This window comes from Scyliorhinus torazame, chromosome 1 (genome assembly GCF_047496885.1).
Source record: "Scyliorhinus torazame isolate Kashiwa2021f chromosome 1, sScyTor2.1, whole genome shotgun sequence".
Lineage (NCBI taxonomy): Eukaryota > Metazoa > Chordata > Chondrichthyes > Carcharhiniformes > Scyliorhinidae > Scyliorhinus > Scyliorhinus torazame.
This window is the reverse complement of record NC_092707.1, coordinates 420,497,493-420,511,787: the sequence shown is the minus strand read 5'-3', so window position 1 is coordinate 420,511,787 and position 14,295 is coordinate 420,497,493. Positions and strand designations below refer to the sequence as shown.

Sequence of the window (14,295 nt, the reverse complement as noted above, 5' to 3'; positions counted from 1 at the left end):
GCGGCCCTGCGCTGTGAGGCAGCAGTGCTAACCACTGTGTCACCGTGCGGCCCTGCGCTGTGAGGCAGCAGTGCTAATCATTGTGTCACCGTGCGGCCCTGCGCTGTGAGGCAGCAGTGCTAACCACTGTGTCACCGTGCGGCCCTGCGCTGTGAGGCAGCAGTGCTAATCACTGTGTCACCGTGCGGCCCTGGCGCTGTGAGGCAGCAGTGCTAATCACTGTGTCACCGTGTGGCCCTGCGCTGTGAGGCAGCAGTGCTAACCACTGTGTCACCGTGCGGCCCTGCGCTGTGAGGCGGCAGTGCTAATCACTGTGTAACCGTGCGGCCCTGCGCTGTGAGGCAGCAGTGCTAATCATTGTGTCACCGTGCGGCCCTGCGCTGTGAGGCAGCAGTGCTAACCACTGTGTCACCGTGCGGCCCTGCGCTGTGAGGCAGCAGTGCTAACCACTGTGTCACCATGCCGCCCTTTAACAAAATGAAATTGGATGAAACACCCCAGATCGTTCTGAAACTGATGACAGAAAACCCAATGGTGCAAAGTCTTCGTTATTTCCAGGGGGAAAACTCTCCGCTGGTTGGGGTCGTACCCGGCACAAAGGAAGATGGTTGTGGTGGTTGGAGGTCAATCATCTCAGCTCCAGGACATCCCTGCAGGAGTTCCTCAGGGTCGTGTCCTCGGCCCCAACCATCTTCAGCTGCTTCATCAATGACCTCCCTTCCATCAAAGGTCAGAAGTGGGGATGTTTGCGGATGACAGCACAATGTTCAGCATCATGCGCGCAGTCCCTGTCCAAATGCAGCAAGACCCGGACAATATCCAGGCTTGGGGCTGACAAGTGACAAGTTACATTCGCACCACACAAGTGCCCGGCAATGACCATCTCCGACAAGAAAGGATCTAACCATCACCCTTGACATTCAATTACCATCGCTGAATCCCCACAATCAACATCCTGGGGGTTACCATTGATCAGAAACTGAACTGGTCCCAGCCACATTAATACTGTGGCTTCCAGGACAGGTCAAAGGCTGGAATCCTATAGCGAGTAACTCACCTCCTGACCCCCCAAAGCCTAACCACCAAATACAAGGCACAAGTCAGGAGTGTGATGGAATACTCTCCACTTGCCTGGATGAGAGCAGCTCCAATAACACCCGAGAAGCTCGACACCATCCAGGACAAAGCAGCCCCGCTTGATTGCTCCCCTTCCACAGATATTCACTCCCTTCACCGCCGACGAACTCTGCAGTAACTCACCAAGGTTCCTCAGACAGCACCTTCCAAACCCACGACCACTACCATCTAGAAGGACAAGTGCAGCAGATACCTGGGAACCCCACCAGCTGGAGGTTCCCCTCCGAGTCACTCACCACCCTGACTGGGAAATATATCGTCGTTCCTTCACAGTCGCTGGGCAACATCCCGGGAACTCACTCACTAACAGCACAGTGGGTGTACCTACACCTCAGGGACTGCAGCGATTGAAGAAGGCAGCTCACCCCCACCTTCTGAAGGGGGACTGGGGATGGGTAATAAATGCTGGGCCTAACCAGCGACTCCCACATCTCGTAAATTATTTTAAAAATTTAAAAATAGACTTTTATTTTTTGTTGACAGATGTGGATGACAGAGTCACAGGACTGCCAATTACATTTTAACAATATTTTAAAAATTATCAAACCTGAAAAGATTGACGATAATACAAAACTCCTGTATCTTTACAGATGTACACAGATTTTTAAGGATAACACAAGTTACAAAATATACCTGGTACTGTTTTCAGTAAGTACACAGTCCATGTACACCAACAGGTCAACTGTGGTCAGACACACCGTCTTCTGAAACTAAGTGGAACATTCCATCGCAATGTCCCTCCTGTGGCTGACTCATTCAATTCCCCAAAATGCTTATCCCTCTTTGAGCCACCGAGCCTCACAGGATCTCTGTTTTCCACACAAGTGTTTTCAAACTCCACTCTCAAAAAACACACCTCCGAATCCCCTTTCTCCCAAACAACACTTTGAGCGGGATTCTCCCAACCGGGCCGGAGAATCGCCGGGGGGGGGGAGGGGGGGGGGCGTGAATCCCGCCCCGCCGTTCCGACGCGGCTGCCGAATTCTCCGGCGCTGTTTTTTTGGGCAGGGGCGGGGATCGCGCCGCGCCGGTCGGGGGCTCCCCCACAGCGATTCTCCCGTTTTCGACCAGTCCCGCCGGCGTGAATTGCGCAAGGTCTCTACCCGCGGGACCTGGCTCTGAGGGCGGCCTGCCGAGTCCTCAGGAGGGCGCCGAGGGATCCGGCCCCGGGGGGGCACGGAACATTGAAGAAGTATTTAGATGTGCGCTTGCGATCCCAGGGCAGACTCGGCTATGGGCCCAAGTGCTGGGAAATGAGGTTAGGATAGTTAGGTCGATGTTTTTGACTGGGGCAGTTTTCTGTGTGTATGATTCTGAGTGTTTCTGAAGTTCTGTCACTGCCTGTCCTGTGCTCCATTCTCAGCAGTGTGGCGTTTGGTGGTTTCGAGAGACCAAGCCACAAAGCTCCGTCTGAAACATAATCACCTTCCTCGGCCTGCCGCCCATATCTGCTTTCCTGACTGCGATCATTTATCCCAGGGGCAGGCCATTCAGCCCATCGTCACTCCCTGGCTGGCTCATCCTGACTTTGTGCAATTTCCCTGCCTTTTCCCCCAACATTGCTTCTTTTCAATTAATTATCAAAAACCCTCGGAAACGCCTCGATTGAACCTGCTTCCAGCACAGTCAGGCCGCGCCTCACCCACGCGCTGGGTGAAAAGGATCTTTCTGACATCGCATTTGCTACTTTTGCAAATCACTTTAATTTCTGTGCCCCCCTCCCTCGTTCTCGGGGACAAGACGGGGACAGTTTCTCCCCGTCGACTCTGTCCCCCGTCCCCTCGTGATTTTGAACATTTCTACCAAATGGGTTTCTCATGTTTATAATTGGAAGCGAAAGGAAAACTTAATTCCCGTCCCTCACCCTTATCGCCTTCGAAAAGTGACTTGTGATGTTTTTGTTTTCTCTGAGCAGGAGAGGCTGGTTCTGTCAGTCCTGCCACGGTTTATGATGATGGAGATAATTAATGACATGGCAGAAGACGTCGAAAGGCATTGTGCATTCCACAAAATCTACGTTCACCAGTATGACGATGTCAGGTGAGTGCGTGGAGCTGGATATTGAGACTGGGCCTGGGATTAATCAGTTGTTGTGTCAGGAGGAGTCCGGCAGGGTTATAGGAAGCCACAGAGGCAGGACATTTACCTCATCAATCGCAATATCAACAAATGGGAGCAGCTTTTTTTGGTCTGAAATTGTTCTGATCTGCAGCGCGGTCAAATCTCCGCTCAAACAGCAGAACTGCCCTTGATCAAAATTTCAAATTCCTGGAAATATTCCGGTAAATCTCTGCAAACATTCAGGACCTTCACATCCTTCCTAAACTATGGGGCACGATTCTTCCCCATCATTCCGAAGTTTCTTTGTGGTGGGTTTTGCGGGGACTTTCCCGCCGCTCTCTCGGGACATTGAGTCAGTTTTTGGGGCCCTGGGGAATTTCTCTCCGGTTTAGCCCACACTTTACAGAGCTGGATTCTTCCACCGCGCCCGCCGCAAGGAGGCCCTGGCCGGGACGCAGACAATGGAGAATTCCATCGACCTTGGGCGGGATTCGCCGGTCGCCGAACAGACCCGGTCGAGAAACCCGCCCTGAGAATATTTGTTCGCACTGGGGAGCGAGGGTCGCAGTTTTGAAAGGGTGCCAGGATTACAAAGTGAGCTTGTGGGTCACCCACACCCCTCACCCAATGGCAATGTCCCCCCCACCCCCACATCTGGGAACTACCCCCCCCTCTCCAATTGAGGACACCCCGCTACGGGGTCCCTCGGGGTTCCCCCCTTCAGCCCCTCCAGCCACCTCATAGCACCCCCCCCCCCACCTCCGGAACCCCCATCCATCACCCCCCACCAAACCTCCCAGAGGTCCTGATAGCCCCACCCTTCAAATCCCCCCTCAACTGACCTTTCATGGGCATGCCCCTCCTCAGGCCCAGACCCTTGACACTGCCACCCTGGCACCCAGGCAGTGCTCCAGGGAGCTTACCGCCGCTATTCAATGATTCTGAGTCAGTTTCTCTGGGGGGTTTCTCTCCGGTGTAGCCCACAGTTCGGGTGGGATACTCCATCTGTCGCCACCGATCGGCCGGAGAATAGGTTCCGACACTAAAATCGTGGTGGGTGGACGTAGAGTAAACACTGTTTGCATATCATTAACGGGTCCGACCCGGTATTCTGCGGGGGTCCGACCCGGTATTCTGCGGGGGCCCGACCCGGTATTCTGCGGGGGTCCGACCCGGTATTCTGCGGGGGCTCGACCCGGTATTCTGCGGGGGCCCGACCCGGTATTCTGCGGGGGCCCGACCCGGTATTCTGCGGGGGTCCGACCCGGTATTCTGCGGGGACTCCGCGACCCGGTATTCTGTGAGGTCCGACCCGGTATTCTGCGGGGGCCCGACCCGGTATTCTGCGGGGACTCCACGACCCGGTATTCTGCAGGGGCTCGACCCGGTATTCTGCGGGGACTCCACGACCCGGTATTCTGCGGGGGTCCGACCCGGTATTCTGCGGGGGCCCGACCCGGTATTCTGCGGGGGCCCGACCCGGTATTCTGCGGGGGTCCGACCCGGTATTCTGCGGGGGCCCGACCCGGTATTCTGCGGGGGCCCGACCCGGTATTCTGCGGGGGTCCGACCCGGTATTCTGCGGGGACTCCGCGACCCGGTATTCTGCGTGGACCCGACCCGGTATTCTGCGGGGGTCCGACCCGGTATTCTGCGGGGGCTCGACCTGGTATTCTGCGGGGACTCCACGACCCGGTATTCTGCGGGGGCCCGACCCGGTATTCTGCGGACTCCGCGACCCGGTATTCTGCGGGGACTCCGCGACCCGGTATTCTGCGGGGACTCCGCGACCCGGTATTCTGCGGGGGTCCGACCCGGTATTCTGCGGGGGTCCGACCCGGTAGTCTGCGGGGGTCCGACCCGGTATTCTGCGGGGGCTCCGCGACCCGGTATTCTGCGGGGATCCGAACCGGTATTCTGCGAGGGTCCGACCCGGTATTCTGCGGGGGTCCGACCCGGTATTCTGCGGGGGTCCGACACGGTAGTCTGCGGGGGTCCGACCCGGTATACTGCGGGGGCTCCGCGACCTGGTATTCTGCGGGGGTCCAACCCGGTATTCTGCGGGGACTCCGCGACCCGGTATTCTGCGGGGACCCGACCCGGTATTCTGCGGGGACTCCGCGACCCGGTATTCTGCGGGGACCCGACCCGGTATTCTGCGGGGGCCCGACCCGGTATTCTGCGGGGGTCCGACCCGGTATTCTGCGGGGGCCCGACCCAGTATTCTGCGGGGACTCCGCGACCCGGTATTCTGCGGGGGTCCGACCCGGTATTCTGCGGGGACTCCGCGACCCGGTATTCTGCGGGGGCCCGACCCGGTATTCTGCGAGGTTCCGACCCGGTATTCTGCGGGGGTCCAACCCGGTATTCTGCGGGGACTCCGCGACCCAGTATTCTGCGGGGACTCCGCGACCCGGTATTCTGCGGGGTCCCGACCCGGTATTCTGCGGGGGTACAACCCGGTATTCTGCGGGGGTCCGACCCGGTATTCTGCGGGGGCCCGACCCGGTATTCTGCGGGGGCCCGACCCGGTATTCTGCGGGGGTCCAACCCGGTATTCTGCGGGGGCCCGACCCGGTATTCTGCGGGGGTCCAACCCGGTATTCTGCGGGGGTCCAACCCGGTATTCTACGGGGGCCCGAGCCGGTATTCTGCGGGGACTCCGCGACCCGGTATTCTGCGGGGACTCCGCGACCCGGTATTCTGCGGGGGCCCGACCCGGTATTCTGCGGGGGTCCGACCCGGTATTCTGCGGGGACTCCGCGACCCGGTATTCTGCGGGGGCCCGACCCGGTATTCTGCGGGGTTCCGACCCGGTATTCTGCGGGGGTCCGACCCGGTATTCTGCGGGGGCCCGACCCAGTATTCTGCGGGGACTCCGCGACCCGGTATTCTGCGGGGGCCCGACCCGGTATTCTGCGGGGGCCCGACCCGGTATTCTGCGGGGGTCCGACCCGGTATTCTGCGGGGACTCCGCGACCCGGTATTCTGTGGGGGTCTGACCCGGTATTCTGCGGGGTTCCGACCCGGTATTCTGCGGGGGCCCGACCCGGTATTCTGCGGGGGCCCGACCCGGTATTCTGCGGGGGTCCGGCCCGGTATTCTGCGGGGACTCCGCGACCAGGTATTCTGCGGGGTCTGACCCGGTATTCTGTGGGGGTCCGACACGGTATTCTGTGGGGTGCCCGACCCGGTATTCTGCGGGGATCCGACCCGGTATTCTGCGGGGGCCCGACCCGGTATTCTGCGGGGGGCCCACCCGGTATTCTGCGGGGTCCCGACCCGGTATTCTGCGGGGGCCCGACCCGGTATTCTGCGGGGGCCCGACCCGGTATTCTGTGGGGGTCCGACCCGGTATTCTGCGGGGGCCCGACACGGTATTGTGCGGGGGCCCGACCCGGTATTCTGCGGGGGCTCCGCGACCTGGTATTCTGCGGGGGTCCGACCCGGTATTCTGCGGGGGTCCGACCCGGTATTCTGCGGGGGTCCGACCCGGTATTCTGCGGGGGTCCGACCCGGTATTCTGCGGTGCCCCGACCCGGTATTCTGCGGGGGCCCGACCCGGTATTCTGCGGGGGTCCGACCCTGTATTCTGCGGGGACTCCGCGACCCGGTATTCTGCGGGGGCTCGACCCGGTATTCTGCGGGGGCCCGACCCGGTATTCTGCGGGGGCCCGACCCGGTATTCTGCGGGGGTCCGACCCGGTATTCTGCGGGGACTCCGCGACCCGGTATTCTGTGAGGTCCGACCCGGTATTCTGCGGGGGCCCGACCCGGTATTCTGCGGGGACTCCACGACCCGGTATTCTGCAGGGGCTCGACCCGGTATTCTGCGGGGACTCCACGACCCGGTATTCTGCGGGGGTCCGACCCGGTATTCTGCGGGGGCCCGACCCGGTATTCTGCGGGGGCCCGACCCGGTATTCTGCGGGGGTCCGACCCGGTATTCTGCGGGGGCCCGACCCGGTATTCTGCGGGGGCCCGACCCGGTATTCTGCGGGGGTCCGACCCGGTATTCTGCGGGGACTCCGCGACCCGGTATTCTGCGTGGACCCGACCCGGTATTCTGCGGGGGTCCGACCCGGTATTCTGCGGGGGCTCGACCCGGTATTCTGCGGGGACTCCACGACCCGGTATTCTGCGGGGGCCCGACCCGGTATTCTGCGGACTCCGCGACCCGGTATTCTGCGGGGACTCCGCGACCCGGTATTCTGCGGGGACTCCGCGACCCGGTATTCTGCGGGGGTCCAACCCGGTATTCTGCGGGGGTCCGTCCGGTAGTCTGCGGGGGTCCGACCCGGTATTCTGCGGGGGCTCCGCGACCTGGTATTCTGCGGGGATCCGAACCGGTATTCTGCGAGGGTCCGACCCGGTATTCTGCGGGGGTCCGACCCGGTATTCTGCGGGGGTCCGACACGGTAGTCTGCGGGGGTCCGACCCGGTATACTGCGGGGGCTCCGCGACCTGGTATTCTGCGGGGGTCCAACCCGGTATTCTGCGGGGACTCCGCGACCCGGTATTCTGCGGGGACCCGACCCGGTATTCTGCGGGGGCCCGACCCGGTATTCTGCGGGGGTCCGACCCGGTATTCTGCGGGGGTCCAACCCGGTATTCTGCGGGGGCCCGACCCGGTATTCTGCGGGGGTCCAACCCGGTATTCTGCGGGGACTCCGCGACCCGGTATTCTGCGGGGATCCGACCCGGTATTCTGCGCGGGTCCAACCCGGTATTCTGCGGGGACTCCGCGACTCGGTATTCTGCGGGGGCCCGACCCGGTATTCTGCGGGGGTCCGACCCGGTATTCTGCGGGGGCCCGACCCAGTATTCTGCGGGGACTCCGCGACCCGGTATTCTGCGGGGGTCCGACCCGGTATTCTGCGGGGACTCCGCGACCCGGTATTCTGCGGGGGCCCGACCCGGTATTCTGCGAGGTTCCGACCCGGTATTCTGCGGGGGTCCAACCCGGTATTCTGCGGGGACTCCGCGACCCAGTATTCTGCGGGGACTCCGCGACCCGGTATTCTGCGGGGTCCCGACCCGGTATTCTGCGGGGGTACAACCCGGTATTCTGCGGGGGTCCGACCCGGTATTCTGCGGGGGCCCGACCCGGTATTCTGCGGGGGCCCGACCCGGTATTCTGCGGGGGTCCAACCCGGTATTCTGCGGGGGTCCAACCCGGTATTCTGCGGGGACTCCGCGACCCGGTATTCTGCGGGGACTCCGCGACCCGGTATTCTGCGGGGGGCCCGACCCGGTATTCTGCGGGGGCTCGACTCGGTATTCTGCGGGGATCCGACCCGGTATTCTGCGGGGGCCCGACCCGGTATTCTGCGGGGGGCCCACCCGGTATTCTGCGGGGTCCCGACCCGGTATTCTGCGGGGGCCCGACCCGGTATTCTGCGGGGGCCCGACCCGGTATTCTGTGGGGGTCCGACCCGGTATTCTGCGGGGGCCCGACACGGTATTGTGCGGGGGCCCGACCCGGTATTCTGCGGGGGCTCCGCGACCTGGTATTCTGCGGGGGTCCGACCCGGTATTCTGCGGGGGTCCGACCCGGTATTCTGCGGGGGTCCGACCCGGTATTCTGCGGGGGTCCGACCCGGTATTCTGCGGTGCCCCGACCCGGTATTCTGCGGGGGACCGACCCGGTATTCTGCGGGGGTCCGACCCTGTATTCTGCGGGGACTCCGCGACCCGGTATTCTGCGGGGGCCCGACCCGGTATTCTGCGGGGGGCCCACCCGGTATTCTGCGGGGGCCCGACCCGGTATTCTGCGGGGGTCCGACCCGGTATCCTGCGGGGGCCCGACCCGGTATTCTGCGGGGGTCCGACCCGGTATTCTGCGGGGGCTCGACCCGGTATTCTGCAGGGGCCCGACCCGGTATTCTGCGGGGGCCCGACCCGGTATTCTGCGGGGGTCCGACCCGGTATTCTGCGGGGACTCCGCGACCCGGTATTCTGTGAGGTCCGACCCGGTATTCTGCGGGGGCCCGACCCGGTATTCTGCGGGGACTCCACGACCCGGTATTCTGCAGGGGCTCGACCCGGTATTCTGCGGGGACTCCACGACCCGGTATTCTGCGGGGGTCCGACCCGGTATTCTGCGGGGGCCCGACCCGGTATTCTGCGGGGGCCCGACCCGGTATTCTGCGGGGGTCCGACCCGGTATTCTGCGGGGGCCCGACCCGGTATTCTGCGGGGGCCCGACCCGGTATTCTGCGGGGGTCCGACCCGGTATTCTGCGGGGACTCCGCGACCCGGTATTCTGCGTGGACCCGACCCGGTATTCTGCGGGGGTACGACCCGGTATTCTGCGGGGGCTCGACCCGGTATTCTGCGGGGACTCCACGACCCGGTATTCTGCGGGGGCCCGACCCGGTATTCTGCGGACTCCGCGACCCGGTATTCTGCGGGGACTCCGCGACCCGGTATTCTGCGGGGACTCCGCGACCCGGTATTCTGCGGGGGTCCAACCCGGTATTCTGCGGGGGTCCGACCCGGTAGTCTGCGGGGGTCCGACCCGGTATTCTGCGGGGGCTCCGCGACCTGGTATTCTGCGGGGATCCGAACCGGTATTCTGCGAGGGTCCGACCCGGTATTCTGCGGGGGTCCGACCCGGTATTCTGCGGGGGTCCAACACGGTAGTCTGCGGGGGTCCGACCCGGTATACTGCGGGGGCTCCGCGACCTGGTATTCTGCGGGGGTCCAACCCGGTATTCTGCGGGGACTCCGCGACCCGGTATTCTGCGGGGACCCGACCCGGTATTCTGCGGGGGCCCGACCCGGTATTCTGCGGGGGCCCGACCCGGTATTCTGCGGGGGTCCGACCCGGTATTCTGCGGGGGTCCAACCCGGTATTCTGCGGGGGCCCGACCCGGTATTCTGCGGGGGTCCAACCCGGTATTCTGCGGGGACTCCGCGACCCGGTATTCTGCGGGGGTCCGACCCGGTATTCTGCGGGGGCCCGACCCGGTATTCTGCGGGGGTCCGACCCGGTATTCTGCGGGGGCCCGACCCAGTATTCTGCGGGGACTCCGCGACCCGGTATTCTGCGGGGGTCCGACCCGGTATTCTGCGGGGACTCCGCGACCCGGTATTCTGCGGGGGCCCGACCCGGTATTCTGCGAGGTTCCGACCCGGTATTCTGCGGGGGTCCAACCCGGTATTCTGCGGGGACTCCGCGACCCAGTATTCTGCGGGGACTCCGCGACCCGGTATTCTGCGGGGTCCCGACCCGGTATTCTGCGGGGGTACAACCCGGTATTCTGCGGGGGTCCGACCCGGTATTCTGCGGGGGCCCGACCCGGTATTCTGCGGGGGCCCGACCCGGTATTCTGCGGGGGTCCAACCCGGTATTCTGCGGGGGTCCAACCCGGTATTCTGCGGGGACTCCGCGACCCGGTATTCTGCGGGGACTCCGCGACCCGGTATTCTGCGGGGGCCCGACCCGGTATTCTGCGGGGGCCCGACCCGGTATTCTGCGGGGTTCCGACCCGGTATTCTGCGGGGGCCCGACCCGGTATTCTGCGGGGGTCCGGCCCGGTATTCTGCGGGGACTCCGCGACCCGGTATTCTGCGGGGTCTGACCCGGTATTCTGTGGGGGTCCGACACGGTATTCTGCGGGGGGCCCACCCGGTATTCTGCGGGGTCCCGACCCGGTATTCTGCGGGGGCCCGACCCGGTATTCTGCGGGGGCCCGACCCGGTATTCTGTGGGGGTCCGACCCGGTATTCTGCGGGGGCCCGACACGGTATTGTGCGGGGGCCCGACCCGCTATTCTGCGGGGGTCCGACCCGGTATTCTGCGGGGGCCCGACCCGGTATTCTGCGGGGGCTCCGCGACCTGGTATTCTGCGGGGGTCCGACCCGGTATTCTGCGGGGGCCCGTCCCGGTATTCTGCGGGGGCCCGACCCGGTATTCTGCGGGGGCTCCGCGACCTGGTATTCTGCGGGGGTCCGACCCGGTATTCTGCGGGGGTCCGACCCGGTATTCTGCGGGGGTCGGACCCGGTATTCTGCGGGGGTCCGACCCAGTATTCTGCGGGGGCCCGACCCGGTATTCTGCGGGGGCCCGACCCGGTATTCTGCGGGGGTCCGACCCTGTATTCTGCGGGGACTCCGCGACCCGGTATTCTGCGGGGGCCCGACCCGGTATTCTGCGGGGGCCCGACCTGGTATTCTGCGGGGACTCCGCGACCCGGTATTCTGCGGGGGCCCGACCCGGTATTCTGCGGGGGTCGGACCCAGTATTCTGCGGGGGTCCGACCCGGTATTCTGCGGTGCCCCGACCCGGTATTCTGCGGGGGCCCGACCCGGTATTCTGCGGGGGTCCGACTCTGTATTCTGCGGGGACTCCGCGACCCGGTATTCTGCGGGGGCCCGACCCGGTATTCTGCGGGGGGCCCACCCGGTATTCTGCGGGGGCCCGACCCGGTATTCTGCGGGGGTCCGACCCGGTATCCTGCGGGGGCCCGACCCGGTATTCTGCGGGGGTCCGACCCGGTATTCTGCGGGGGCCCGACCCGGTATTCTGCGGGGACTCCGCGACCCGGTATTCTGCGGGGGCCCGACCCGGTATTCTGCGGGGGTCCGACCCGGTATTCTGCGGGGGTCCGACCCGGTATTCTGCGGGGGCCCGACCCGGTATTCTGCGGGGGCCCGACCCGGTATTCTGCGGGGACTCCGCGACCCGGTATTCTGCGATGGTCCGACCCGGTATTCTGCGGGGGCTCCGCGACCCGGTATTCTGCGGGGGTCCGACCCGGTATTCTGCGGGGGTCCGACCCGGTATACTGCGGGGGCTCCGCGACCTGGTATTCTGCGGGGGCTCGACCCGGTATTCTGCGGGGGTCCGATCCGGTATTCTGCGGGGGCCCGACCCGGTATTCTGCGGGGACTCCGCGACCCGGTATTCTGCGGGGGCCCGACCTGGTATTCTGCTGGGGCACGACCCGGTATTCTGCGGGGGTCCGACCCGGTATTCTGCGGGGGTCCGACGCAGTATTCTGCGGGGACTCCGCGACCCGGTATTCTGCGGGGGCCCGACCCGGTATTCTGCGGGGATCCGACCCGGTATTCTGTGGGGATCCGACCCGGTATTCTGTGGGGGCCCGACCCGGTATTCTGCGGGGGCTCCGCGACCCGGTATTCTACGGGGGCCCGACCCGGTATTCTGCGGGGTGCCCGACCCGGTATTCTGCGGTGCCCCGACCCGGTATTCTGCGGGGGCCCGACCCGGTATTCTGCGGGGGTCCGACCCTGTATTCTGCGGGGACTCCGCGACCCGGTATTCTGCGGGGGCCCGACCCGGTATTCTGCGGGGGGCCCGCGACCCGGTATTCTGCGGGGGACTCCGCGACCCGGTATTCTGCGGTGTCCGACCCGGTATTCTGCGGGGACTCCGCGACCCAGTATTCTGCGGGGGCCCGACCCGGTATTCTGCGGGGGTCCGACCCGGTATTCTGCGGGGGTCCGACCCGGTATTCTGCGGGGGCCCGACCCGGTATTCTGCGGGGGCCCGACCCGGTATTCTGCGGGGACTCCGCGACCCGGTATTCTGCGATGGTCCGACCCGGTATTCTGCGGGGGCTCCGCGACCCGGTATTCTGCGGGGGTCCGACCCGGTATTCTGCGGGGGTCCGACCCGGTATACTGCGGGGGCTCCGCGACCTGGTATTCTGCGGGGGCTCGACCCGGTATTCTGCGGTGGTCCGATCCGGTATTCTGCGGGGGCCCGACCCGGTATTCTGCGGGGACTCCGCGACCCGGTATCCTGCGGGGGTCCGACCTGGTATTCTGCGGGAGTCCGACCCGGAATTCTGCGGGGACTCCGCGACCCGGTATTCTGCGGGGGCCCGACCTGGTATTCTGCGGGGGCACGACCCGGTATTCTGCGTGGGTCCGACCCGGTATTCTGCGGGGGTCCGACCCAGTATTCTGCGGGGACTCCGCGACCCGGTATTCTGCGGGGGCCCGACCCGGTATTCTGCGGGGATCCGACCCGGTATTCTGTGGGGATCCGACCCGGTATTCTGTGGGGGCCCGACCCGGTATTCTACGGGGGCTCCGCGACCCGGTATTCTACGGGGGCCCGACCCGGTATTCTGCGGGGTGCCCGACCCGGTATTCTGCGGGGATCCGACCCGGTATTCTGTGGGGGCTCGACCCGGTATTCTGCGGGGATCCGACCCGGTATTCTGTGGGGGCCCGACCCGGTATTCTGCGGGGGCCCGACCCGGTATTCTGCGGGGGTCTGACCCGGTATTCTGCGGGGATCCGACCCGGTATTCTGTGGGGGCCCGACCCGGTATTCTGCGGGGGTCCGACCCCGTATTCTGCGGGGACTCCGCGACCCGGTATTCTGCGGGGGCCCGACCCGGTAATCTGCGGGGGCCCGACCTGGTATTCTGCGGGGACTCCGCGACCCGGTATTCTGCGGGGGTCCGACCCGGTATTCTGCGGGGATTCGACCCGGTATTCTGCGGGGGCCCGACCCGGTATTCTGCGTGTACCCGACCCGGTATTCTGCGGGGGTCCGACCCGGTATTCTGCGGGGGCCCGACCCGGTATTCTGCGGGGGCTCCGCGACCCGGTATTCTGCGGGGGCCCGACCCGGTATTCTGCGGGGGCTCCGCGACCCGGTATTCTGCGGGGGTCCGACCCGGTATTCTGCGGGGGTCCGACCCGGTAGTCTGCGGGGGTCCGACCCGGTATACTGCGGGGGCTCCGCGACCTGGTATTCTGCGGGGGTCCGCCCCGGTATTCTGCGAGGGTCCGTCCCGGTATTCTGCGGGGGTCCAACCCGGTATTCTGCGGGGACTCCGCGAGCCGGTATTCTGCGGGGGCCCGACCCGGTATTCTGCGGGGGTACAACCCGGTATTCTGCGGGGGTCCGACCCGGTATTCTGCGGGGCCCGACCCGGTATTCTGCGGGGGTCCAACCCGGTATTCTGCGGGGACTCCGCGACCCGGTATTCTGCGGGGGCCCGACCCGGTATTCTGCGGGGGCACGACCCGGTATTCTGCGGGGGTCCGACCCGGTATTCTGCGGGGGTCCGACCCGGTATTCTGCGGGGGTCCGACCCGGTATTCTGCGGG

General features: G+C 64.6%; 1 protein-coding gene across 1 annotated transcript in view; it reads left to right on the top strand.

Moving 5' to 3' along the window:
• The window catches only part of LOC140428672 (adenylate cyclase type 8-like), a 377,241-nt gene that overhangs the window by 102,742 nt on the left and 260,204 nt on the right, over positions 1–14,295 (top strand). The window contains exon 3 of the mRNA XM_072515387.1: positions 3,053–3,177. Coding sequence (XP_072371488.1) covers positions 3,053–3,177 — 125 coding nt within the window. The remainder of the gene's footprint in view (positions 1–3,052; positions 3,178–14,295) is intronic.